General features: G+C 41.8%; 1 protein-coding gene across 1 annotated transcript in view; it reads right to left on the reverse strand.

Moving 5' to 3' along the window:
* Positions 1-25,136, reverse strand: part of RAPGEF3 (Rap guanine nucleotide exchange factor 3) — a 977,833-nt gene that overhangs the window by 63,939 nt on the left and 888,758 nt on the right. The window contains exon 25 of the mRNA XM_086964721.1: positions 8,293-8,347. Coding sequence (XP_086820847.1) covers positions 8,293-8,347 — 55 coding nt within the window. The remainder of the gene's footprint in view (positions 1-8,292; positions 8,348-25,136) is intronic.

The following is a 25,136-nucleotide window of genomic DNA, read 5'->3' on the forward strand; positions in this document are numbered from 1 at the left end:
GTAATGCACTGCTGATGACGTCACATATTACATCACTCATGACATGGTCAGTGACATCACTCATGACATCACTGATGACACCATCCTTATGGCAGAGTGACAGACCTCCTTTCACTGTAAAGTAACCCTAGAAACATATATTCAAAAATAGAAAATAACATTTTCCAAAAAAGTGGTGATACCCATACCAGTTACAACAACCAATTCAGTAATACCACCATCTATATACACATCCACTCATTCACCAACAGTTCTACATAATCACTCATACATATATTCACTCATCATATGTAGTGAAACACCTATACATCCTATTACACACCGACAGTCATCCAAAAGTTACTCACACACATAATCACACATGCAAATAAACTATTGAGCATCCATTAATTTGCATATACAGCTATACACACACTACCACCTTACTTCTAAGGAAACTTACACATACTCACTCTCTTAAACAATCACTTATAGAAACACATACTTATTTAAACAGGAACTCTTACAATCTCTCACTCTCACATATACTCACTTTTATACATCAATACTCACATATACTAGATTAAAACATATGTTGTTACTGATAAAGACAATAGTGAGACAGTCATTCACTCACTAACACACACATATACACACTCATCCACTCATTCAGTCCTGCACATATGCTGTCTTCAAAACACATACAAACAGTGAGTCAGTAACAAACCCATGCATCCACTTATACACAAAGTGAAACACTGATACATACATTTCAATAATTAAACATTACTCGCTAATATATGTATTCACTAAGATACACTTGATAAGCCAGTTAACCAATCAATTTTTTTTAAAAAAAACATCCAATTAGACACTTATTTAAACATTTGTTCTTCCATCGACCTTTACATATACATATATAAAACATATTTATTTATCAGAAAGACACACATTCACTGGATGGTGTCATCAGTGATGTCATGAGTGATGTCAATGACCATGTCATGAGTGATGTAATATGTGACATCATCAGCAGTGCATTACACACGCAAGTTTTAGTGAGTCCAACTAACTATAACGTGGAATTTCAATGGTTTTATGTCAGTAAAATTTCCAGCTAACTATAACTGGTGTGAAACCTATGGTTTTTTCAGTGAATTTAATAGGTTTTTTAATTGCTAATTCCTAACTATAACTGGTGTGAAACCTATGGTTTTTTCAGTGAATTTCATAGGTTTTTAACTGCTAATTCCTAACTATAACTGGTGTGAAACCTTTGGTTTTTTCAGTGAATTTTCAAGGTTTTGTAAATGCAAATTCCTAACTATATATGGTCTCAAACCTATGTTTTTTTTAGTGAATTTCAATGGTTTTTTAATAGCAAATATCTATAGCTGTAAAATATATTCTTCTTTATAATGTATACTATATTTTTTATGCATATTTCAATGGTTTTGTGTGAGTAAAATATCAACTTTAAAGGTTTTTTAAATGCTAATTCCTATCTATATATGGTCTAAAACCTATCGTTTTTTCATTGAATATATATATATATCTATATAGCAATCCGCATTGAAGAATAAGTGGATGTATAAGTGTCTGGATGGAGGATTTAGTAGCAGTGTGATTGACTGTTTACTTGACTAATTTGTAGTGTGTAACTAAATATATTGGATAGTAACTAAACTGTGTGAATACTATTTTTTCTATGTATTTAATATTTTTTTTTGGATGTATGAAAGTTGTTTTTTTTTTAAATTTTTGCTTCGGTACGCTTCCGGTGCGTGCCCCGGGGTGCGCCCCGTTAGCGTAACTTTGGATCGCGCCCCGGTTCGCGCCCCGGGAAACGTTCCGTTAGCGCAACTGATGCGATCGTAAACAACATCGTGACATGTCGCGTAAGTGTGACCTATTGCGTAGCCGCGTGATGCGTCTTATGACGCGCTGCGTTAGCGCACCCGGAAGCGCTCCGGAGCACTACAGAGCACGACGCACAGCGCCCCGGAAGCGCTCCGGGGCTCGGCGCGGGGCACGTAACGTAAGCGTAACAGGTCATGTGACTTGAAAATAACACTTTTCATTGGTTCAGAACATTTTTTTTTCAAAATGATGAAAGCCCCCACCTTTTTACCTCATTCTTACTTCCTACTTCCAGAGAGCAAGACCTGTTTTTGACAATGGCTTCTGTAATAGCTGCAGCTGGTGCTTCTCAGCAACCACCACCACCACCAAAAGAACCACCTCCAACACTGGACTTTGGTAGAGAGGAAGATAATGAGGATGAAGAGGAGGAGGAGGAAGAGCAAGTAAGGCAGCAGTTCCTGCCAGAAACACCAAGGCAGAGCCATATTAAAGAGCACTACATATGGCAATTTTTTTAAATTCCACCTGGACAAAAGAAGGTCAATGCACCCCAGATGTCTTGTTTGATATGTAAACATGTACTTTCTCGTGGCAACCCCAACAAGAAATACAGCTTTGGGAATCATACAATGATTCGCCACATGGAGCGGTGGCATCCTAATAATCTTTCCCAAGCACAAGTAAGGGATCTTGCTGCCAACCCCCCAAATGTCATCCCCAGCACCTCCAGTGGACAAACATCATTCGCCGGACCAGAAGGCCGAGAAATGGTCCCCAATATTCAAAGTCCTTTTGAAAACTACAAAATAGTTTGTATATATTGTGGAGGAACTATTTCTTTTGGAGAAAAGAGTATTACTTTGATTAACCGAGCTGGAGAAAATCATAAATGCAACAAGAAGAGAAAACAATTAATCCTTTTTATTTTTTTTTGCTCCTGTTGAGACATGTTCAAACCCTGCTTTTTTGTTATTTCCCCTAAAAAAACACAAAAAAAATCAAAATAATTTTCAAAAATCCCCAAAAATCAAAAAATTGTTCAGAAAATTAATTAAAAAAATAAAAAAGAAGAAAAAGAATAAAAAAACAGTTCTTTTCAGAACTACCTTCCATTTATAACAAAATTGCTAAAATTTTTACACCCTGTCTTTCTTTTTTTCTCTTTGTTCCGCTTCCCGGAGCGCTGCCCGGTTCGCGTACCGGGCGCGAAACCTGCGAAAATTAATTATTTATTTTTGTTTTTTGCTTTATATGGGCCTTTTCAGCCACCCACTTCAAATCTAGGGGGTCAGGGGGTGTCTACCCTGCCCCCTTTTATTCATTTCCCCTTTCGTTATTGCCACCTCTTGTCTCTCGATCTTACCGAGAGAGAAGATGGTGGCTGCTCCGGAGTGTTTTGAATGTTTCCAGACACCCAAGAACCAATCAGCTTTCTGCGCGCAAGTCGTGTGGCGCGCCCGGAGCGCGTACCAGGGCGCTGCCATAGATATATATATTTTTTGAACCTAAATTACTCAAAATCCACTGAAGCACATATCTTGAGACATAGCAAAGGCACATCGGGCTACCAGTCCCTACAATTTTGCCAAGTTTGGTGAAAATCCATTCAGCCGTTCGGGCTAAAAGTGAGGTCGACCACCCTATGGAAATTAACATGGGGAAAACACGTTTTGAGACCCCCCTTTTATCTCGGCCCCCGCTTGACGCATCCCCCCAAACCTTCAGGGAAGGACCGGAGCTCGACGAGGCCATTTTGAGGAAATGTTCAGGCAGATTCGTCAACAGGCGCCAAAAACCGGCGCCAAAGTTATTCCAAATAGAATTTTGAGATTTAACATTGAAAAAAATCCTAACTATAACTACCTACTGGCAACCGCCAGTAGGTTATATATATATATATATATATATATATATATATATATATATATATATGTATATATATATATATATATATATATGTATATCTTAAAATCGCCAACACTTCTCACTCTTCACAGCAAGGCACCCACATCATTTATTTTAAAGCTCTTCAGCTGCTGCGGGCCGGTTGCTGCATGTATTGAACACCTGAAGGGGTGGGGCTTAACAATATTGAAAGACACCCTCTTACTCGTCACAGCTTGGACTGAAGGCTTTGTCCAGCCAGCCCAGCATTAGTGAGCGGGGGTGACTCAAAGCTGCAGCCCCCGGCCTCAGTAATGAGCAGTGAGGTTGCCGCCTGAGCCAATCCTGGCGCTGATGTAACAGCAGGAGTAGATCCAGGCTTGGCTTGGAAAGATGCTGTGCTGTGGTGTTCATTAGACGTAAGGATGCGCGGGTGAGAAAAGGCTGTCTCTCTCTCCCCGTTACGTGTAGCGCAAAGAGAGAAATGTGTTGATTGCTACACAACTGCAGCATGCATTTGAAAAGAGCTGAACTTACTCAGGTGAGGTAAGTTTAATAATCTGTGAGTTGGTGACCTTCGAAAACATAGTATACGTGTTACTGCAGTACACACGTTATCAATATTACCGTTGGCATATCATTTTAAGCATCATACTTTTGAAAATATTTTAAAATTGCAAATGCAGTATTTCAATGTTACTGAAATAAATGTTCACGTTTTCAGTTGAATGTTAGGAGAACATTTCCGAAGTTTCTAAAGGTGTGCACATTGACATGTCATTTTAGATGCGTAGCGCTCCTTGTGTTCTTAATGCAACGTACGTGATTTTTTTATTTAGAACATATGGCTATAATGGGCAACGGCAAAGATTTCCTTTGACCCTCTGGTGCCCCTGTTGTCCCAGGGATTTCTACCGGTCTGTCACTGAACAAAGGATGCTAACTTCAAACATAGCTCATTGTAGGTTCCACAGAATGGAGGGGGTTGATATGAGAGGATGATGTCAATGATCGGAAAAATTCTCCAAAAGACTTCAGGAATTTCTACTAGCCGAAATCAATATTAAATTAAGAGAACAACAAAAGTATCAAAACGCGTTTTGACATTTTGAAGTCGGGCAGACCGTCAGAAAAAACAAATGAATTTCCCTGTCCAGAAGCCAGCCACTGGGGTAGGGTTAGATGTGTGAAACTGCCTCTCTTGACTGACTTCAATGCCCAAATGTGAAATAATTTTGCCAATCCTGATGCAATGCATTCATGTAAACTTGAAAAAAAGTTTAAAATTAATAGCGACAGTAAAGGGTATTTCAGGCCAACTCAAATCCCTAACAAATGAAAGAATGTGAAAACGTGGTCTGAGCAGCATTAGCAAAGTTAATATAATTAACTGATGAAATGTATAAGCTTTGAGAAGGCATTATACACAAAGAGGTACCTTTAACCCGTTCCGTTGGCTGACGCGAGCACTACCTTCGGGGGGCTGTGCAGGACCGTTGGTCTATGGATATTCTCTTAAAAGGATTGGAGTACATAAACTACGATGAGTGGCACTAATTTATTAGGAGTGCCAAACTAAGCAGGTGTGATGTGCTGGTGTTTTGCCCAGTTTTATTTTTACAGAATTAGGAGTGGTGCATAACTTGCCCCCACGTATTTTGTGCATCAAGTACATAAGTAGTGTAATTGCAAACTACTACTTTCATGTGCACATAGTGTGGCATACAATTTGTTCAGTGAAAACAAAGAAAAATGGAGGAGGCCCCCTTATCTGTCAATTCTGGGACAGGGGAGAATAGATGAAAAAACAGGGAAGTCCCACAAGTAACCCTAGTTGGTTAGTATTATATTGTAGGTGCCCAAAGTCTTATTTTTTACTAATACCAATCACACAGTACTGTTACCAAACCTTATCTGTAGCTTTCTTAGATTACATATCAGCCAACATTGTTATGCAACAAATATCAGATGTATTTAAAACCTACTAAACTCATACTCTCCTTGATTTTATCAAGCTTAAAGAGGACAGGACATTTAGTTTTAGAAAAATATAACATTAGTATGTTTATTTCAGAGTCGCATGTAAATCGCAATAAGCACAGGTAATAAAAACAATTTTTACAGTAACATATTTAAAAACATTCAAAATCATTGGCATACACAATAAGCAAATAGTTTATACATGATTAAAAAGTTCACAAGAACAGGGGTCGACGCGGCGTTTCGGTTTTGGAGAAACAATTAAAACCTTCTTCAGGACCAAGTTCTAGAAGGAAACATACAATTACTTTTTTTGCGTTTACAAGTATTTTATGCATTTTTTGCAACAACCATGTATTCCTAAAATATATATATTGTGCAGCTACCTTGTAATTTCATGAAATGATTAGGTTAGTAGGTTTTAAATACATCTGATATTTGTTGCATAACAATGTTGGCTGATATGTAATCTAAGAAAGCTACAGATAAGGTTTGGTAACAGTACTGTGTGATTGGTATTAGTAAAAAATAAGACTTTGGGCACCTACAATATAATACTAACCAACTAGGGTTACTTGTGGGACTTCCCTGTTTTTTCATTCAAGCATACAATGTGTTTCCTTTCTCCTTGGGTTCTTAATGCCCCCACTTGATGTTTAAAAAAAAAAATCAACATATGGCTATTTTTAAAATGTTTCCCCTATCTTTGACCGAGGAACATATACTTCTACTTTTCTGGCTGTCACTGGGTGTTAAGTTCAGCATTCTTGGGTGTTAATTACAGCATTGTTGTTTTGGAAAGGAAAAAAATACAGTATAGTAGGGCATCCTTAGTGTAAGGGTAATGAATGATTGGGACTCAGAGGGCTGAGGAAATTACATTTTTTTAAAGAGATAATGGTGAATCAGTTTTACTTTAAGGGTTGCTGAATATTTTTCCTCATTTCTACTCAAATCGATCTGTTTGCACATGAAAGGGACCAACAAACATTAATGAGCAGTGTGCTCCGCTTGTACAGTATGGTGTGCTTGTTTGTGTTGAATATGTTCATTTATTTTGACGACTCATGACAACATTGCGCTCTAGGGTCTCCTTTGCTCTGTGCAAGAGAAGGTGGTGTTCAATGGGGGTTCCAGACTCCTCTTAAGTGTTCACTCCTCCAGCGCTGGTGCTGCCAATTTTCTACAGTCAATTCCTTATCAATTATTCCAGTTAATGTGCATGTAGTTGAAATGAGAGTTTAAACAAACAATTAGCTTTTAGGGACAGGCCCAGCCCCCTTTCAGGGGCCTGCTATAAGGATGCACCACTGTGTCATCAGCCATCTATCACCGTAGTGCTGGTCAAGGAAGGAAATACAGTGTGTAAGCTTGTAAAACTTCTGACAGGTTTTACGCTTTAGCGTTTTATTAGCATGCTGCTAGCGTGCTACTAAAAAAACAAAAGTGTAAAACTTGTTAGGACCTTTATGTGCTTACACACTATGCGATGCTGTGCAAAAAAAGTGTGCAACACAGAAAGTTACAATGTCATTTGACACAAATCACCCCTAACGGCCGAAAACCAATTGAATCACCAGGTCACAAGTGACTTGAATGAGACATAAAGGGCCTTGTAGGGAGCCCTACTGCCTTCAATGCTTATTCCTTGCTGTCTCATTTTGTCCAGTCTGAGAAATCACAATGACTTGTATTTCCTCAGTAGATATAATCTGTAAAGGTATTTCAATAAATAAGGAGATCTGTGCGGCACTTAGCATTGTTATTTCAAAGTGTGTTATGAAATTCTCTGGTTATACTGACGAAGCAGCTACCCAAGTCATTTTATGTAACCTCTGTACTGATGTCATAACACTTTCACAGTTGCTTTATTAGCCTTGTTGCTGTCTCAGATTTTCTTTAAAATGAACCATTTGCACATTCTTTTTTTCAATATTTTCCCAGGGCAGATCCCCCTTCCTCCCCCCCCTCCACCCTGAACCCTCTTATAGCAGCCGGGCTCACGTGCTGCGCTCCCTCGCCACAGGGTAATCATCCTAAACCTTTACGCCTCTCCGCTTTCAAATGTCACCAGCCACCACCGAAGACACCTTTGATTTGAGGCCGGCCTGGGAGGAAGACATATCTATTATCTCTTTTAACCCCTTCGCTGTGGCGGCTATTCCGCCGCAGCGCTAAGGGGGAGGCTGGGCCGCGCAGCGGTCCCGTGCTCGTGACGCAACTGCTCCGTCACGGCCCGCGGGTGAGCTGTGCTTGTGACGGAACGGTTCAGTCACGGCCCCGCCCGCTCTTCAGAACGTCCAGCGCAGGCGCGGAATTCGTGCCGCGCAGGCGCGGTGAGCGGGCCGCGCAGGCGCGGTGAGCGGGCCGTGACGGAACCGTTCCATCACCAGCACAGCCCACCGAGGCTCGTGACGGAACGGTTCCGTCACGAGCATGGGAGGGGTTAAAGTAATCGTAAAATGCCAACATCAGTTAAAATCCTTTGAAACTTATTATTCATTTATTGTGGAGCAAAATGAGGCTCTCTTCCCTCACAATGAATTCTTATGCCCCAAGCCATACACAAACCTAATGGTCACTTACCATATGTGTGGTTCCTGCAGTAGTGAATCATCTGCACGGCTTTAGCAATCATTCGCTAGGAAAAATCAGAGAGCAAGTAAGTGATTTGCCCAGTATAAAACGGATGCACATAATGCAAGTGTGTTTGACAGTAGCTCTTTGAAGACAAATACTTGAAGACTTGTAAATCAGCTGATGCACAGTTCCAAAGTGCAGCCATAATATATTTAAACTGCCTGGGTGGCTGTGCAAATCTTGTTTATGCTTAGACAAGTATATATATCATGGTTGACCTGGGACTTCCTGCACTCAATCATGATTATACAATCTCAGATTTTCGTGAGCACACCTCAACGATCCTCTTTCATTCCAAGGCTCATCCTCATCCAACAAATGTAGCATACAAATGAAGTATACAGAACCTAATGTTAAAGACAGTGCATTGAAAATATTCCGTTATATTAGTGGATAGTGCAATTGAGAACTTACACAAGACAGGCAGAGGGCTTTGTATATTGAACAGATCAGTGGCATTTAAACATGAGCAAATATACAAGGACTAGTAGAGAGAAACATCATTCTGAATACATGAACAGATGTGGCTATATCTAAATGTGGCAGACCTATTACACCATAGGTCTCTCACCCTCGGCACTGCTATTTGGGGCTGAATGATATTCAGCAAAAATTCAAAAGAAATCGTTCCTTTGTGCTGTTCATGTATTTATTTTATAATTTCACTTCATTAATTTCATCCGTATATGTTTTTCAATCACATATCATAATCCAGTTTTATACATTTCAATGCATTTCGGTGCCCCTTGCACCTTCATCAGGGAATATCTAGAACATACAAATAAACATACTCAATTTTAAATCATAAATGCCTCCCTTTGAAAATTATAAAACAGTTGTTTTGCGCGCGTGTTAATGCTCTGTGCTGAATGTCTAGGGTCGTTTAGCCGTGGCTCGAGGACGTGTTTTCCCATTAAAAATGTACCTCGTGTTTGTTTAGGTTAGGTCCGTCGATAAGAATGTGCTCTCGAAATAGGGTTATGTGTAAGGTTATAGCTTAAACATTGCTTGCATCGCCGATAAAACTTGCGAGTTGCTGTTGTTAACGCGCTTCGCTAAGCCCTGATTAATCTTACCTCCCGAACGGAGTTAACGGCTCGTCTCCTTCACTGAGTGTGAACGCGGTTACGGTCACAGCTGTGAGCCCGGATGTGGCTATAAACAGTGCTTCTTCATTTGAGCGGGTGGTTTCCGGTGCTGGCACTTAATTGTCAACACTGGCTGTTCGGACAGACTGCCTCATAGTGGCGCTGTTAGTCCAAGTTAGCACAACAACAGTTGTTTATTAATTCATAAAACATCAACAAGCACTTGCAATGCATTTGTTCCCGCCTTTGAGGCCTTATAATTATTTAGCAAAGCAGCACATTGTCTGCAGCTTGGGGCCAATAGCGGTTCTACCGGGTTGCGGGGAAGGGAAACAGTGTCTCTCCAGTCAAGAACCAGCTGTTTGAAAAATGCCAAATATCAAACGATTGGTTAAGCTAATAAGGTAATAGTGCACTGAAATTGAGAGGAAGGTGTGTTAAAGCATACCTGAGAGCCTGAAGGACAAGCTGTGGCTGTGTGCGCCTTGACATCAGCGGGGTTCAAATGCACACTGGCATGTAAATATAGTGGACCATGGTGCATCCAGATAAAGGAAGGAGTAGGTACAGGAGATAAAGAAAGGAGTAGGCGCAGGAGTACTGGGAAGGGCTGAGTGCAGGCAAGTGCAATTGGTGGCCAGATTGGTAGAGGGGATTACAGTATACCAGCCCTGGCAACGGGTAAACAAAATATAATTAAGTAAACAAGTTGCAACAATAAAGTTCTAGGCGATTGTTGGAAGCCTGGTATGTCCGTAGAGACTTCCGATCAGGAGACCAGCCGACTAGACTTGGAGTTACTCTGGGTTCAGTCCTTCTCACCCATGCAAAAGGTCAGCAGGTCAGCACAGCAAGCTCGCAAAACAGCTTGATAGTAGTACAGCAGGGCAGCAGTCTGGTAGAATAGCAGTTCTTCAGTAGCTCAGCAGTCCCTCTTCCTGGCAGAGGATGCACAGATACATATGTGTACTGAAGTGGTGGTGTCTGAGGTCCAGCATTTTTACCCAGTTCTGCTTTTGAAGTGGGGTAGAACAACCTAGAGTTTTCCTTTTAATGTTCCCAGAAAACCAGCCTTCCCTGCGTTGGCTCCAGACTACCTACAGGGGTTATGCAGCCCTGTGTGTAGGGGCAGGACACACCATATTCGGATATAAGTGAGGCTGTGCCCAGCTCCTCCCTCCTATCCCGCCAGTGATGGTCCTAAGCCTAATAATGTGTAGGGTTGTCTAGGAGGAATGCACAAAGCACAGCTATCAGCTACACCTAGACATGTGACGAGAAACAGGCTACAAGCATTACATAGATAACACAGGAAAATGCAACCTTATAGAAGTGGCATTTTCAAAACTGTAATTTAAAATCAGAGTTCACCATAAGTTCGTTTTTTAAGTTAGGAGACCAGAGACACCAAGTATAATCCTGTTACCTATACCCATTTGGAAATTATTCTTATAAAATGTAATAAGGTAACACCAATGTTATCCTATGGTAGAGGTAGTGCACTTTAGCAGTGAAAAACGAATTTATGAGTTTTTCACTACCAGAACATATAACATTTAAAATGTCATGTCCCACCTTTTAAATACACTGCACTCTGACCTCTGAGTTGACCAGGATCAAACCTTGAGGTGACTTATATGTATTAAAGAGGAAGGGTTGGATCTGGGAAAAGGTTTACTTTGCCAGGTCATAATGGCAATTTAAAACTGAACACACCGACTCTGCAATGGCAGTCCTGAGACATTTTAAAGTGCTACTTAAATGAGTGGCACAATCAGTGCTGCAGGTCCATTGATTTACAGGCTTTGGACACATGTAATTCCACTTTACTAGGGATTTACAGGTACATTAAATATGCCAATTGGGGGTTAGCCAATGTCATCATGTTTTAAGGAGTGAGCACATGCATTTTAGCACTGGTTAGCAGTGGGAAAGTGTGTGGAGTCCTAAGGCCAGAAAAACCAAGATCAGCAAAAAATGTAGGAGGAAGGCAAAAAGATTGGGTGAAGACCACCCTCAGGCTGACAGGTCTAACAGGTGACCCCTCTCTCCCTTATTTGCTTTTACATTAGAACCCTTAGCAGAGGGGATCCACATAGATGCCCAGCTCAGGGTGATGAAGTGGAGCCCGGGGCATGAGGACAGGAAATCAATATACGTAGATGACATGTTGCTCTATACACAGTAGCCAGGCATCTTACGACCGAGAGAAATGGAAATCCTTAAAATGTATAGCGCTGCATCAGGTCTGCGAGTAAATTGACAAAATCAACATATTTCCCTATTAATGGGGACATCGCCTCAACCCTGACTATCCCACAGCTGCAGTTAGAAAGAGACTATTTTAGTTTTGGAGATAGCTACTTCCCACACTAGATACAGGGACCTGAAGATTGCAAACCTGGTCGTGTTTATGAAACACCTGTTCCAGTCATGCGAGCATCTACCCCTCTCCTGATTGTGAGTGAGCACTTTTTAAAATGGTACTACTCCCGCTTGTATATATTCCAAAATAACCTGCATGCAATGCTACCTCAGTTTTTCAGACACACAATCAGAGATTTCTGTTTTCCGGTGGGCAGCATGTTGTGAGTAAAGTGCTGCCGTTCTCCACATGAGGCTGGCCTGGCAGATACTGGACAACACAAATTATCCCAATTAATGATTGGCTGCACAGTGGTCAACGGGACCTTCTACTAAAGTTAGAGCTGCCCAGATAGAACACCATGGACTGCTTGATATGCTGTATGGGTGCAGGGTCCCTCGCTCCCTCCCCAAAGTCACAATGATACCCTTAATTTGATGGAATGCTGAGATGAGGTCCATCAGATGCCTTGTTGCCCTCAATGCTGCTAGAGCCATTATAACTTGTTTAAGAAGAATGTGCCTGTGCCTCACATTTTTTTGAAAGCTAGATGTCTTTACTAAATAGCCAAACCCATTGATTTTTGTTTGAACTGGTGTATTTATTTTCACCTTTTTATTATCACTAGTTTTTATTCTTAGATATTTCTTTCAATCTGAAAAAAAGACGTGTCGTGTCATATCAATACATCCTTGTTCTCAAAAAAATTTACAAACACAGTTAAATAAAACATAAATTGGTGGTATGCTTTTGGTTATGATTCTTAAGACTACTTAAATAGACATATATTGCTATACAATCATATATCACAGAGGCACGTTGGTTTTAGTGTAAACAGGAAATATTCTTTGTAACAAGTAAAGTACATCCAGTACATATCCTATTGTGTATGCTTTGGTATGATTCTGAAGACTTTAATGGCCTATATTCGATATCCAATCTTATATCAGGGCACTTACAAAAATCCAAAGTGCCCTGTATAAGATTGGATATCGAATATAGGCATTAAAGTCTTAAGAATCATAACCAAAAGCATACCACCAATAGCGATATATGTATTGGATGTCTCTTTTGTTAAAATGTTTTTTCATGTAAAAAGTGTTTGTGATATATGTTGTATTGCACATTTATGTCTTATTTAAGTATGTTTGCTAAATAGTTTCGAGAACAGCACATTTATGTTTTATTTAACTGTGTTTGTAAATTGTTTTTAGAACAAGGATGTATTGATATGACACGACACATGTCTTTTTTCAGATTGAAAGAAATATCTAAGAATAAAGAATTGTAATAATAAAAAGGTGAAAATAAATACACTGGTTCAAACTAAAATCAATGGGCTTGGCTATTTAGCAAAGACATCTAGCTTTCAAAGAAATGTGAGGCACACGCACATTCTTCTTTAACAAGTTATAATACGGCCCTGGTTGTACCTCGCCCCTTGGGCCTAACTCCTCTCTTTTCCTCGCTAGAGCCATTAAGGCATGGCATGAGACAACCACAGGTGTGGCGCCTACAGGGCTTCTAGCAATGAGACCCAATTGGAATTTTGACACTGGAGGAAGTATGGTTGTACGGCCATATAACAACCTTTCAAGACTTACAGGCAGAGTTCTCATTGCATGCCTCCCAATTCTATCGCTACCTCCAGCTGTGACAAACTAAGAGCAATTAAGTACATCATTTCCTTGGGGCGTGGCCAAGCCAGTGACCAAGATGGCCACATGGCCTTGAAGCTTCGGAGCTGAGCGCCTGTTTCTGCCACAGTTTGGCAGTTATCCGTTGCCATCCACATGCTTCTGGTGATCATGCCAGTCCCGGGATCCTGGACACTCCTGGTGGACACCTCTGCACAGCTGAACACTGTGGACTGGTGTGGCCCCCCAAGGTCCTGTGTTGATAGGGTGAGCTGTTGTGCTTACCGGCATATGCAGGGCCCGGCGAGCTGACTCTTTCTCTGGCATCGCAATAGCGCTGACTGGATCTGGAGCAAAATTCATATTGGGAAGATCGGAGGAGTGAGGCTTGGCCTGTACCATTGCACCTCTGGGGTCTGCCCCGCATGTGTGCATGGCTACTGAGTGAGAGGATCTGTTCCTACAACATGCCCGTGAGAGGATCTGTTCCTACAACATGCGCGTATTTTCGAGTACAGTGGCCCAAGACTGCACTCCGTATGTCTGTTGCCTCCTCTACAATGTGAGGTATTTGGTTTGTGCTCCACCATCCCATATCTGCACAGCAGCTGCCATTCTTCTCCTTGATGACCATCGGAATGCCTGCGCCCCAGCCACAGAACTTGCATGCTGCTGCTTTCAGCAGGGAGTCGCCAATAAAGGCAGCTGTCGCTCTTGGTTGAAACTCATCTCTGCTGGGCCTGACAGTCTCCTTAAGCCCACCTCTTTGCAAGACCACTTTGCCTGCGGCCGTGACTGCATCAAGGCCTTCCTCACCATCAGATCGGCCCTGCACTGGTCCTGGCATTTGGGCTCTCCACAGATTGGTAATTCCTTATGTGGCTGGATTACGTACTTGACGCTTAAGATGGGGAGTGGTGCGCCCCAATCAGAAGAAGCTCTCTTTCGACCCGTCCAGGGATCCAAGATGCCATCACTCACTCTCCAAAGAGCCCACGCACTGTAACAGTGCTTCACAGATGCTGGATGATGCCCCCGCCATCATGGCTGATCTCCAGGCTAGATTCCGATCGATAGATCCATGATTTGACACTTTTAACACTCGCCTGGAACATATGAACGAGCACATTGACTGCACACGATGCTGGGTAGGACTGCAGAATTTGTGAGAAGGATGATGCCACAGATGTTTGGAAGTGTCTGGACGATGTGGAAAGCATGCTTAAATCCTCAATGGGTAAAACCAAAGATACGGAGGCGCAATCTGCAGATTGTGGGGGTAGCTGAATCCACTAATGTTGGAGGCCAGATGTGTTTGTCGAGAACCTACTCACAGATCTCTTTAGCAGACAAGACTTTAGTGCCACCTGCATTGTAGACTGAGCTCATAGAACACTGGGACCACATCCACCACCGGGTGTGTCTCTGTGCGAGATTATGGCTCATTTGCTCAACGACAGAGATAGGGACACAGCACTGTGCCTTGGTCAGAAGCGAGGCTCACTCCAATTTCAGGCCTCAATGATATCTGTTGTCTCAGACTTTGCGCTTGCAGTCCAGGAGGCCCGGTGCAAGTTCTCTGCTTTTAAGAATACTCTCAAGAAACAAGGCCTCAAATACAGTATGATTTACCCAGCGTGCCTTCGGGTAGAGGTGAATGGTCGGCAGCTAATATTTAACTTCCCTGTGGATGTGGCCCAATTCTGCAAACTACACAATGGAGAAAGTGTCCTTCCCTGTAACTAGAGGAACACCTCAGGGTTATCGTCTCTCACCCTTGCTTTCTGATATCGCCAGGACCCCACTGGTCCGGCATTTGCAGGAATATCACATGCATAGAGGTCTTCAGTTCCGAAGTAGTCTACTTCTAGCATCCATGTATGCTGATGATATCATGCTATTTGGAAGAGATCTGTCCTAACATCTCCCTCCCATCATATGAGAAAAAATATGCTATGGCACCTCTCTGGCCTATCCATAAACTGGGGTAAATCTGAACTCTTTCCACTCAAGGATGCTACTGTTATCTGAGATCTGGAGTATCCCTGCACTGGTGCATGGATTCCTCCAAATATCGTTGTATTGTTCTCCACAGATACAGAGATGAAGTCATGCACCGGAACTATGGCCCTGCCATCAACAAGATCACCTTGCATGTAGACTGACAGATCAAATCGCCATAGTCTATCGCAGAATGTATTGCTATAATCAAAATGATAATACTTCCATGCTTACTCAATATTTTTTTTAAATATACCCATTGCCTTGACCAACAATTTCTTTGCCACCCTGGATAGCCTCCTGGCGTGCCCTATTGGGGAGGGCCAGACATCCCAGATTCAGATGGGAGACACTGACCCTCTCGTATGATCGTGGCGGTTTAAGTCTCCAGGATTTCTAACCTTACAATCTAGCGGCGCAATGCTACTTTTCCTACTATTGGTATTGATAGAGGGCTTACAGCACTCTAAATTGTATGGGTGCACTATACTCATGAATTAAACACACTCACATGTATTTTTGTCGTTTGCAGTGTTTATGATTATTAAGATTCATTTATTCAAGTTATATTAGCATTGAAATGTAGAGTGCACATTTAAGTAGGACTTTGTATGTATTAAAGAAACTTATAATTCCTGTATGTATGATGTGCAGGATTCAATTATACTCGGGCAATGTAAATTGTGTTTAGGATAAGTTGCCTGAATTGTAGGCCCAAACTGTAGGTTGTTTTGAGTTTCGTTTCTCCTTGCTTGCTCTAGAATAATAATTAAATGTACCCTTTTTGTGTGCAAAGACAGTGTGTTCTCATCCTACTGCAGGTGCACAAATGCAACCTCGTTGTTCTTAGAATTAAGGAGATACCCCGAATGTCTGTGAAGAAGACTGGAAGGCGAAAAGGGAGGACGCCTTTCGTGTCTGGCCTGTCTGGGAAGCAAGGCCACTGGAAGAAGAGTCAAATTAATTAAAGCTTCTGTGGAAACTTACTGAAAGATGTTGCAAATGGAAAAGTTTACCATGTGACGTATTGTGGGTTGAACATTGTCTTTTGTATGATGCGCAGGGACAGATTTGAGAGACTTCTGCTTATTTCGGAGGAGAAGGAGCATCTTAGAACGAGCTCCATAGCTTTAAGCTATCATACCCATTTGACGTGAGTACTTTTTAGGATGTCAACACGCGCTGACACCTTTGGGATAGGATATTAGGGAATTTGGTAGGACTTTCATTTAGAGCAGAGTAGGGAAACATACTTTTGTTTTCTTCTCAAATGAAAAGAGAAATTGACTCAGCTTCGATTCATTGTTGCATTTTGATTTTGGAGTTCATCATATTATGCCTTTTGTGCCGAATTAATTATATTTGAAGACTCAGCTCTGTATTAAGTTTTTATGTACCAATATACTCTGATATTGAGGTGTGTTTATATTCAGTTATTTTTGGCCTTATAATATATCCACAAAACTGGAGTTAGGAGTCTAGGGTCTTTTAAAGCATGACTAAATTGAAAGTATAATCTTGAATTGTTTCACTCCCCTCCACACTTTTAGCAGGCAATGAAAGACCATCTACCTTGAATTTAGAAGGGAAGGCAAGGAGCAAAAATTACCGTAATCAGTACCTTACAGACGCCAGACTCCCCTACCTGACACCAGAACAAGACCAGGCACAGAACCTCCCCTTGTGTTCCCTCCTGCCCTTGGGACAACCATGAAACCCTACTGATATACAAAACCATTCTACGACATACTGGATTTGGTCTAGGCGCTGGCTATACTGGGAGTTGGGTCATTGTATTCTCCCAACTTGCCTCTTGCAAACAATCCATGGCTCCCTCTAACACGAGAGAGGCTAGTACAATGCACTTTGACAGCCCATCAGCTATGCACAATGGGGGATCTCTTCGCAAAAGGCAGGGAGTCCATGCTACCTGCACCTGATCCCCCGGGGGAATCCACACCTATGGATGATTTTGTCTTTCATCACCTGCACAGTGCCCTGCATGACACCCTGCCCACATACCCTGAAGAGCCTGATGACCCCCCGACTCTAGTGATATCTACCACAGATAGTAGCAGATTGGTTTCCCGATTCTATCGCTCCTACCTGGAGCGGAGGACAGCAGGAACGGAGAAGTTTAGAGCCGCTTGGGAACATGACCTGGGGCACTCCATACCAGATAATACCTGGTGTTACAGTTGCATGCAGACTAAATTGGTCTCTAACACTCATAGACACAAACTGCTCCATTATTCACAACTGCACATACCCCACGCCAAAGGCTTCAACAATGTTGGAACCCATGAGATCGCATCAGTGTCCCAAGGGCACTTCTGATTATGCAGATTTTGTACATTTAGCCTGGAACTGTGCTGTTGTCCATGCATTTCGGGAGGCTATGTTTGTCTTAATCTTAAACAGGACTGAACATACGATTGACCCTGACCTCCTGATGGCCCGGATGGGATATGTCAAGCCATTGAGTCCTAGGCTGAGATGCTTCACTGCCGTATTGCTGTTGCTGTCTAAGTGATGATTAGCCCTTTTCTGGGGCAGTACCAGGGCTCCCATAAGCAATGTCTGGTTGAAAGACACAACATTATGCAATAATACCAATTATTATTATTATTATTATTATTATTATTATTATTATTATTATTATTATTATTATTATTATTATTATTATTATTACCAATGAATTCGATGCCTCCCTGCAGCCTCTAACCTCCAGACCCCAGGATATTTGGTAGCCTATTTGAGACAATTTATTGACCGTAAACCTGATGACACTGAAGATAACGCTTGTTACACTTAATACCCATAACATTTATCCCTTTGTAAGAGACTGCTGGTTAACCTGGATATAAGGATGTGCTACCCTTTCCTTTCTCATTAACCTTTCCTCAATACCAATGTACCTCTCCATTTAAGGCTCCATCTAACTGCTGTATTCCTTGTACATGCAAAATGCATCTGTTCATATATAATGCTGTGGACATACATGTGCCTTTATGATCTGTGCAGCATTGTTTCTCTTATCTTTGAAAGTCGATAACTAAAATAAAAAAATAATAAAAGGACAGCATTTCCTTAGAAGACAAGCTAATATTGACAAAGCTTGAGAACAAAGGGATCTCAAGGTCAAAGTAAAATAAAATTTTCTTCGATTTAAGAAAGATTAAATCATAAAAGCACAAATCATTAAAAAGTTACAGGAAAATTGCACTAGATTACAGAGCATATGCTACTAATTTCCATATGGAGGTAACTGGCACATGGGGAGAGAGGAGACAATATCGAATTGCCTGAGAAGGGAGACTGGAATTGGTTTTGAACCCCCCCAGGCGGCGGCGGTGGTGTGGGGAAAACTGCCAGCCTTGGGACATCACATGATGTGCTGAGAGGCCCCGTTACTGAATGGGCTCTCACAGAGGACTCCAACACCCATAATGCAGCAGCTTGGAGGGAGGAGCGCGAGGTGCTCAGCAGTCCCTAAGGTGGAGGAGGGGCAAGAAATCACCTGATGGGAAGTGGTCATAGCAGACATCTTTAAATCAACTGACCGACAAGAAAATGAAAAGCCACAGAAACAGGCACTGATGAAGCTAATTGAAAGCAGAAACGCGTCTGCCGAGCGTTTCTTTGGACTATGCACACAGAGCGTTTTAATATTAATAAAGTCTTTTCCAGTTTATCCCGGAGCTGTGTCGCACTCTTTTCTCACCTGAAGGGAGCCTGGTCTGCATGTTTTGCCAGCCTGCAGGTGCTGCCTAGCGACACGCCCTCTCGTTCCGGAGCTACGTGGGATACCTGCAACGTTTGGTTGGAGGATTGTCTGCAACACGTCGCCCCCCCAGTGCTACTAATTTCCGTATGGAGGTAACTGGCACATGGGGAGAGAGGAGGCAATATCGAATTGCCTGAGAAGGGAGACTGGAATTGGTTTTGAACCCCCCAAGCGGCGGCGGTGGTGTGGGGAAAACTGCCAGCCTTGGGACATCACATGATGTGCTGAGAGGCCCCTTTACTGAATGGGCTCTCACAGAGGACTCTAACACCCATAATGCAGCAGCTTGGAGGGAGGAGCACGAGGTGCTCAGCAGTCCCTAAGGCGGAGGAGGGGCAAGAAATCACCTGATGGGAAGTGGTCATAGCAGACATCTTTAAATCAACTGACCCCCAAGAAAATGAAAAGCCACAGAAGCAGGCACTGATGAAGCTAATTGAAAGCAGAAACGTGTCTGCCGAGCGTTTCTTTGGACTTTGCAAACAGAGCGTTTTAATATTAATAAAGCCTTTTCCAGTTTATTCCGGAGCTGTGTCGCACTCTTTTCTCACCTGAAGGGAGCCTGGTCTGCATGTTTTGCCAGCCTGCAGGTGCTGGATAGCGACACGCTCTCTTGTTTTGGAGCTACATGGGATACCTGCAACGTTTGGTCGGAGCATTGTCTGCAACACGTCGCCCCCCCGGTGCTACTAATTTCCAAATGGAGGTAACTGGCACATGAGGAGAGAGGAGGCAATAACGAATTGCCTGAGAAGGGAGACTGGAATTGGTTTTGAACCCCCCAAGCGGCGGCGGTGGTGTGGGGAAAACTGCCAGCCTTGGGACATCACATGATGTGCTGAGAGGCCCCGTTACTGATTGGGCTCTCACAGAAGACTCCAACACCCATAATGCAGCAGCTTGGAGGGAGGAGCACGAGGTGCTCAGCAGTCCCTAAGGCGGAGGAGGGGCAAGAAATCACCTGATGGGAAGTGGTCATAGCAGACATCTTTAAATCAACTGACCCCCAAGAAAATGAAAAGCCACAGAAACAGGCACTGATGAAGCTAATTGAAAGCAGAAACGCGTCTGCCGGGCGTTTCTTTGGACTTTGCACACAGAGCGTTTTAATATTAATAAAGCCTTTTCCAGTTTATCCCGGAGCTGTGTCGCACTCTGTTCTCACCTGAAGGGAGCCTGGTCTGCATATATATATATGTTTTGATTTGAATTGTAAAGCGTTAGTATAATGCACTTTCTAACCATGTATAAATTGGCGACAATTTCAGTTTTTAAAAGTGAATACAAGGTTGACAGTCTAGACTTTGAATAGAAATGGAAAAGGGGACTTAATTTTTGTACTGCACATTGCACTTTAAAAGGGGTCTAGACATCAAGGACTCTATGGTCCAGTGGAAGGCTTGTAGTAGCCGACGCGTAGGCCGTCCGAATCGTTGCACGTTCTTTTTGCACATGGTGTGTAATAAATACTTTTGTTAAAATCCTACCTGTTGCTGTGCCGTGACTTTAATCATCAGGAGTGAGGTGAAAAGAATCCAAGAAATATTTACACGCGGACTGGGGCGTGCATCACAGGCACTCGAAACTGAGGGGAAGCGGTCTGAGTGAATCCAGTCATATCAAGGAAAGTGAAAGGGCGACCGACACCTCTGCTGAATATCCTGACTTGCCGTGGTGAAAAACGCTGGAGCGTTAGCGTCGAGGAGAAACCACGGAGGCACCAGACGGCGAAAATCCAGCGGTGAGTGTGCGGGTTGGGGGGTGCACCGCTCGTGAACGCTGCGGAGGCGGTGTGCGAGTGAGGTGGGGGCCGTTTACTCCGCCTGAAAACGAACCGCCTGTCAGGAGTAGCCAGGGCGGGAGCGTGGGAGCCGAGCAGTCTTAGTAAACACACGGAAATCCCGCGTATGACACTGCAAACACGCTGAACGGGAAACAGCCGTTACAACGCAACTATTACAATGCACACGTTACAACGCACACCATTACAACGCAGGATCCTTTACAACGCATGCCTTTACAACGCATGATATTACATAGCAGATGCTATTACAACGCATGCCTTTACAACGTAAGTATATCATTTTTTTAAAACTTTTTTTTAATTTCAAAAATATTAAAAATAAATAAAATAAATTAATTAAAGTTATTTTATATATATAGTTTGGGTTTTGGGGTACAGGGGTATTTTTAGGGTTCAAGGTTGGGTTTTGGTTTTGGGGTACAGGGGTATTTTTAGGTTTCAGGGCTGGGTTTGGGTTATGGGGTACAAGGGTATTTTTAGGTTTCAGGGTTGGGTTTGGGTTTTGGGGTACAGGGGTATGTTTAGGTTTCAGGGCTGGGTTTGGGTTTTGGGGTACAGGGGTATTTTTAGGTTTCAGGGCAGGGTTTGGGTTTTGGGGTACAGGGGTATTTTTAGGTTTCAGGGTTGGTTTTGGGTTTTGGGGTACAGGGGTATTTTTAGGTTTCAGGGCTGGGTTTGGTTTTTGGGGTACAGGGGTATTTTTAGGGTTTTTTTAAATACCTAATCTTTTTTTTTAAATATATATGTATATGTACAAAATAATTATTTAAAAATAATTTTATTTATTAAATTAATTAAATGTTAATTAATTACATTTTTTAATAAAATAATATACTTACCTATACTTACGTTGTAATGGCATGAGTTGTAATAGCATCTGCTATGTAATGTCATGCGTTGTAAAGGCATGCGTTGTAAATGCATCTGCACTGTAAAAAATGCGTTGTAACGGTGTGCGTTGTAAAAGTTTGCGATGTAACGTCATACATCCACGCTGAACGCCTTTTTTGGTGACCTGTCAGTAAAAGCGCAACTGTAGCGCGATTGAACTACCCAGAGAATCATCGGAGAAAACATCTCGAGAAACATTCAGATTGACAACAGAACCGAACGAACTCTTAAAGGGGCAGTACAGCATTCTTCGAACCACAAAGAGCACGGAGTGCTCTCGAGGAGCAACAGGAAACAATTAATAAGGGCAGCCTGACACACCTGAGGAGCAGGAATTCGACTCCCCTTATGATAACAAATTACAAAACCAAACACACCAGCAAAAACAACGGAGCATCGAAAAGAATCAACTAAAACTGTTTAAACCTTGTAATTATAAACCATCGATCACAGAATGGCAGACAAGTCAAGAAGTCGTCAGATAAAGGCGAGTGAGCTACTCAATGATGACAGCACCCCCACAACAAGCACGAATACTAAGAAAAAAACAGGGGGGACTGACAAAGACAATAGAACAGTGTTAACCATAATCAGGGAATTACAACAACAAAAGATCATGGAAATTAACAAATGGTGGGAAAAAACGACTTTGGAAAAATCTATAGAATATAAGAGGGTCCCTCGGGCCTGGGGATACTGATTATGCCCACCCTTCATGATTTGGACCCTGATTTGATCAAATTATGGCAAACAGACACCAACAAATGTTCTTTTAAACTGATGAGGACCCTTATCATACACGCAGAAAGGAAACTAGAAAAAATAACAAGTGTAATTGAAGCACTAGAATCAGAATTGACAGACATACCCGCCACTGAGGAGAAAAAGGAAAGCATTGAAAGCATGGAAAAGAAAGTGTCAAAACATGAACTTGAAGTAGAAAAACGCAAAGCCAATAAATTCACCAGAGATAGGCTGGATTATGCGAATGGTCGAATTTACACATTCGCCAGAAAATATGACACACTGAGGAGCCATGTGGTAATGGACAAAAATGCGGGAGTAGTGGACATGGATACTGTGGATAGCTCTGAGATAAGCTCCACTGATGAAGAAGCTTCAAGCTTACCACTGGATTTTCACGGGGAGATGCAGCTGGCCCAAATGATCACGCGGCAAAGAGGAAGAGGAAGGGTCAATACGTGGGGAAGAGGACAGTCAAAACCTCAAACGAAACAAACAACAAAGGCACAACCAGAAGGGGCGGACGACGCAACAAAACAAAAGAGAGGCAAAAGAAAGCAAAAATAGTGAATAAGAAATTAACAATATCTGATAACATGGTTATAAATTTATCAAACAAAAAAATATCAGATATACAAATCAAACTACTGAACAAAGGACTTTCTTATTGCCCTAATAAGAACATTGACATCCCCAATATATGAATTGACATGTATAAATTTTGCCGTAAAGCAAAATTAAGAAAATATTTTGCTGAAAGAAACAAGAAAAAACCTTTGATGACTAAAGGTGTGGAAGAAATATCTCCAATAACACACAGGGATTTACCAGCAAAAATTACATTGGCATCAATTGAAGAAACACCATCTCTGGATCAAACAGACACCACAAACTCATTTTCAAGTGACATTGAATTTTGCAAACAAATGGGTACAAGCACAAAAAGAGGTGGAGAAAGTGGTCTAAAGAGACAATCTAGATTTTGTCCACAACTCCCACCTGGGAACAAAATCGACCTTTTTCACTAAGTAATGATTGAGGAAATTACAAAAATCTCTGGGAAACCGTTGAATGTGAAAAAGAATAAGAACAACATATCACCGGAGGAGTATCGTGCAATATCTGAATTAAATAATGATCCCACAATTATAATAAAGTCATCCGACAAGGGTGGAAACATTGTGGTACAAAATACAACAGATTATATTGCAGAAGCAAATAGACAATTGGAAAATAAAGATCATTATGAGCCACTAAAGAATAATCCATTAGAAAATTGGAAGAATGAATACCACTCTCTTTTGTTGGCAGGGAAAGAAAAAGGTCTAATTGACTTTGATGAATATTCCTACTTAAAAACGGACAATCCCATTACAGCCACAATTTACTCTCTACCGAAAGTACATAAAGCACTTATAAGACCACCAGGTAGACCGATTGTGAGCTCGATTGGATCATTACTCGAAACGACATCAAGGTTTATCGACATATTTCTTATGAATTATGTAATGGCATTACCGTCCTATTTAAGGGACACAATGGACTTCCTTAATAAAATCTCAGGGATCAATTGGAAATCTAGTTATCTAATGGCGAGCATAGATGTAACATCACTATACACGTCAATACGCCATGAAGACGGGATCAAGGCCATCAAGAAAGTTCTGGAGACAAGATCTATCAGTTATTTGGAACACTCGGCAATGCTGATAGAAATGCTCACCTACTGCTTAACACACAATGCATTTCTATTTTTGGGCAATCTATACCTGCAAAAACAGGGCACCGCAATGGGTACATCATTTGCGCCCACGTATGCGAACCTTCTGATGGCCAGGTGGGAGACTGGAGTGCTGGAAGAAGAGAAGAAGCACAAATCAAGAATTAAATTCTGGTGTCGTTTCATAGACGACTTATTCATAATCTGGGAAGGTAATATCAATGACTTGCAAATGTTCATAAATTCATTGGAGAGGAATGATCTCAACCTCCACTTTACTTCATCAATCAGCGGAACTACCTTGATCTTTCTTGACGTTGAAGTCTTTGTCAGAAATGAAAGTTTGTGTACAAAAATTCATAGAAAGCCGACGTCCTGCAATAGTTTGTTGCATGCGAATAGTGGACATCCAAGTAAACTCAAATGGAGCATTCCCTACGGCCAAATGCTGCGAGCCAAAAGGAATTGCTCAGAAGATGTTGATCTGGAAAAAGAGATTGATGGACTGAGTAAGCGATTCCTAGAACGGGGTTATCCAATAGAAGTAATCATAACAGCAAAAGAAAGGATGAACCTGAAGGAAAGAACAGACCTCCTTTCACCTAAGGAGAATAAAAACAATGACAGGAATTATACCCCAGATAAAAAGGAAAAGGAAAATATAACTAGAATAATTGTCGACTATAACAACCAGAGTCAAGAACTAAAAAAAGCTTTGAAAAGGAATTGGAACATCTTAATGCTCGATGAAAC

The sequence above is a fragment of the Lissotriton vulgaris genome, chromosome 1_1 (assembly GCF_964263255.1).
Source record: "Lissotriton vulgaris chromosome 1_1, aLisVul1.2, whole genome shotgun sequence".
In the NCBI taxonomy this organism is placed as follows: Eukaryota; Metazoa; Chordata; class Amphibia; order Caudata; family Salamandridae; genus Lissotriton; species Lissotriton vulgaris.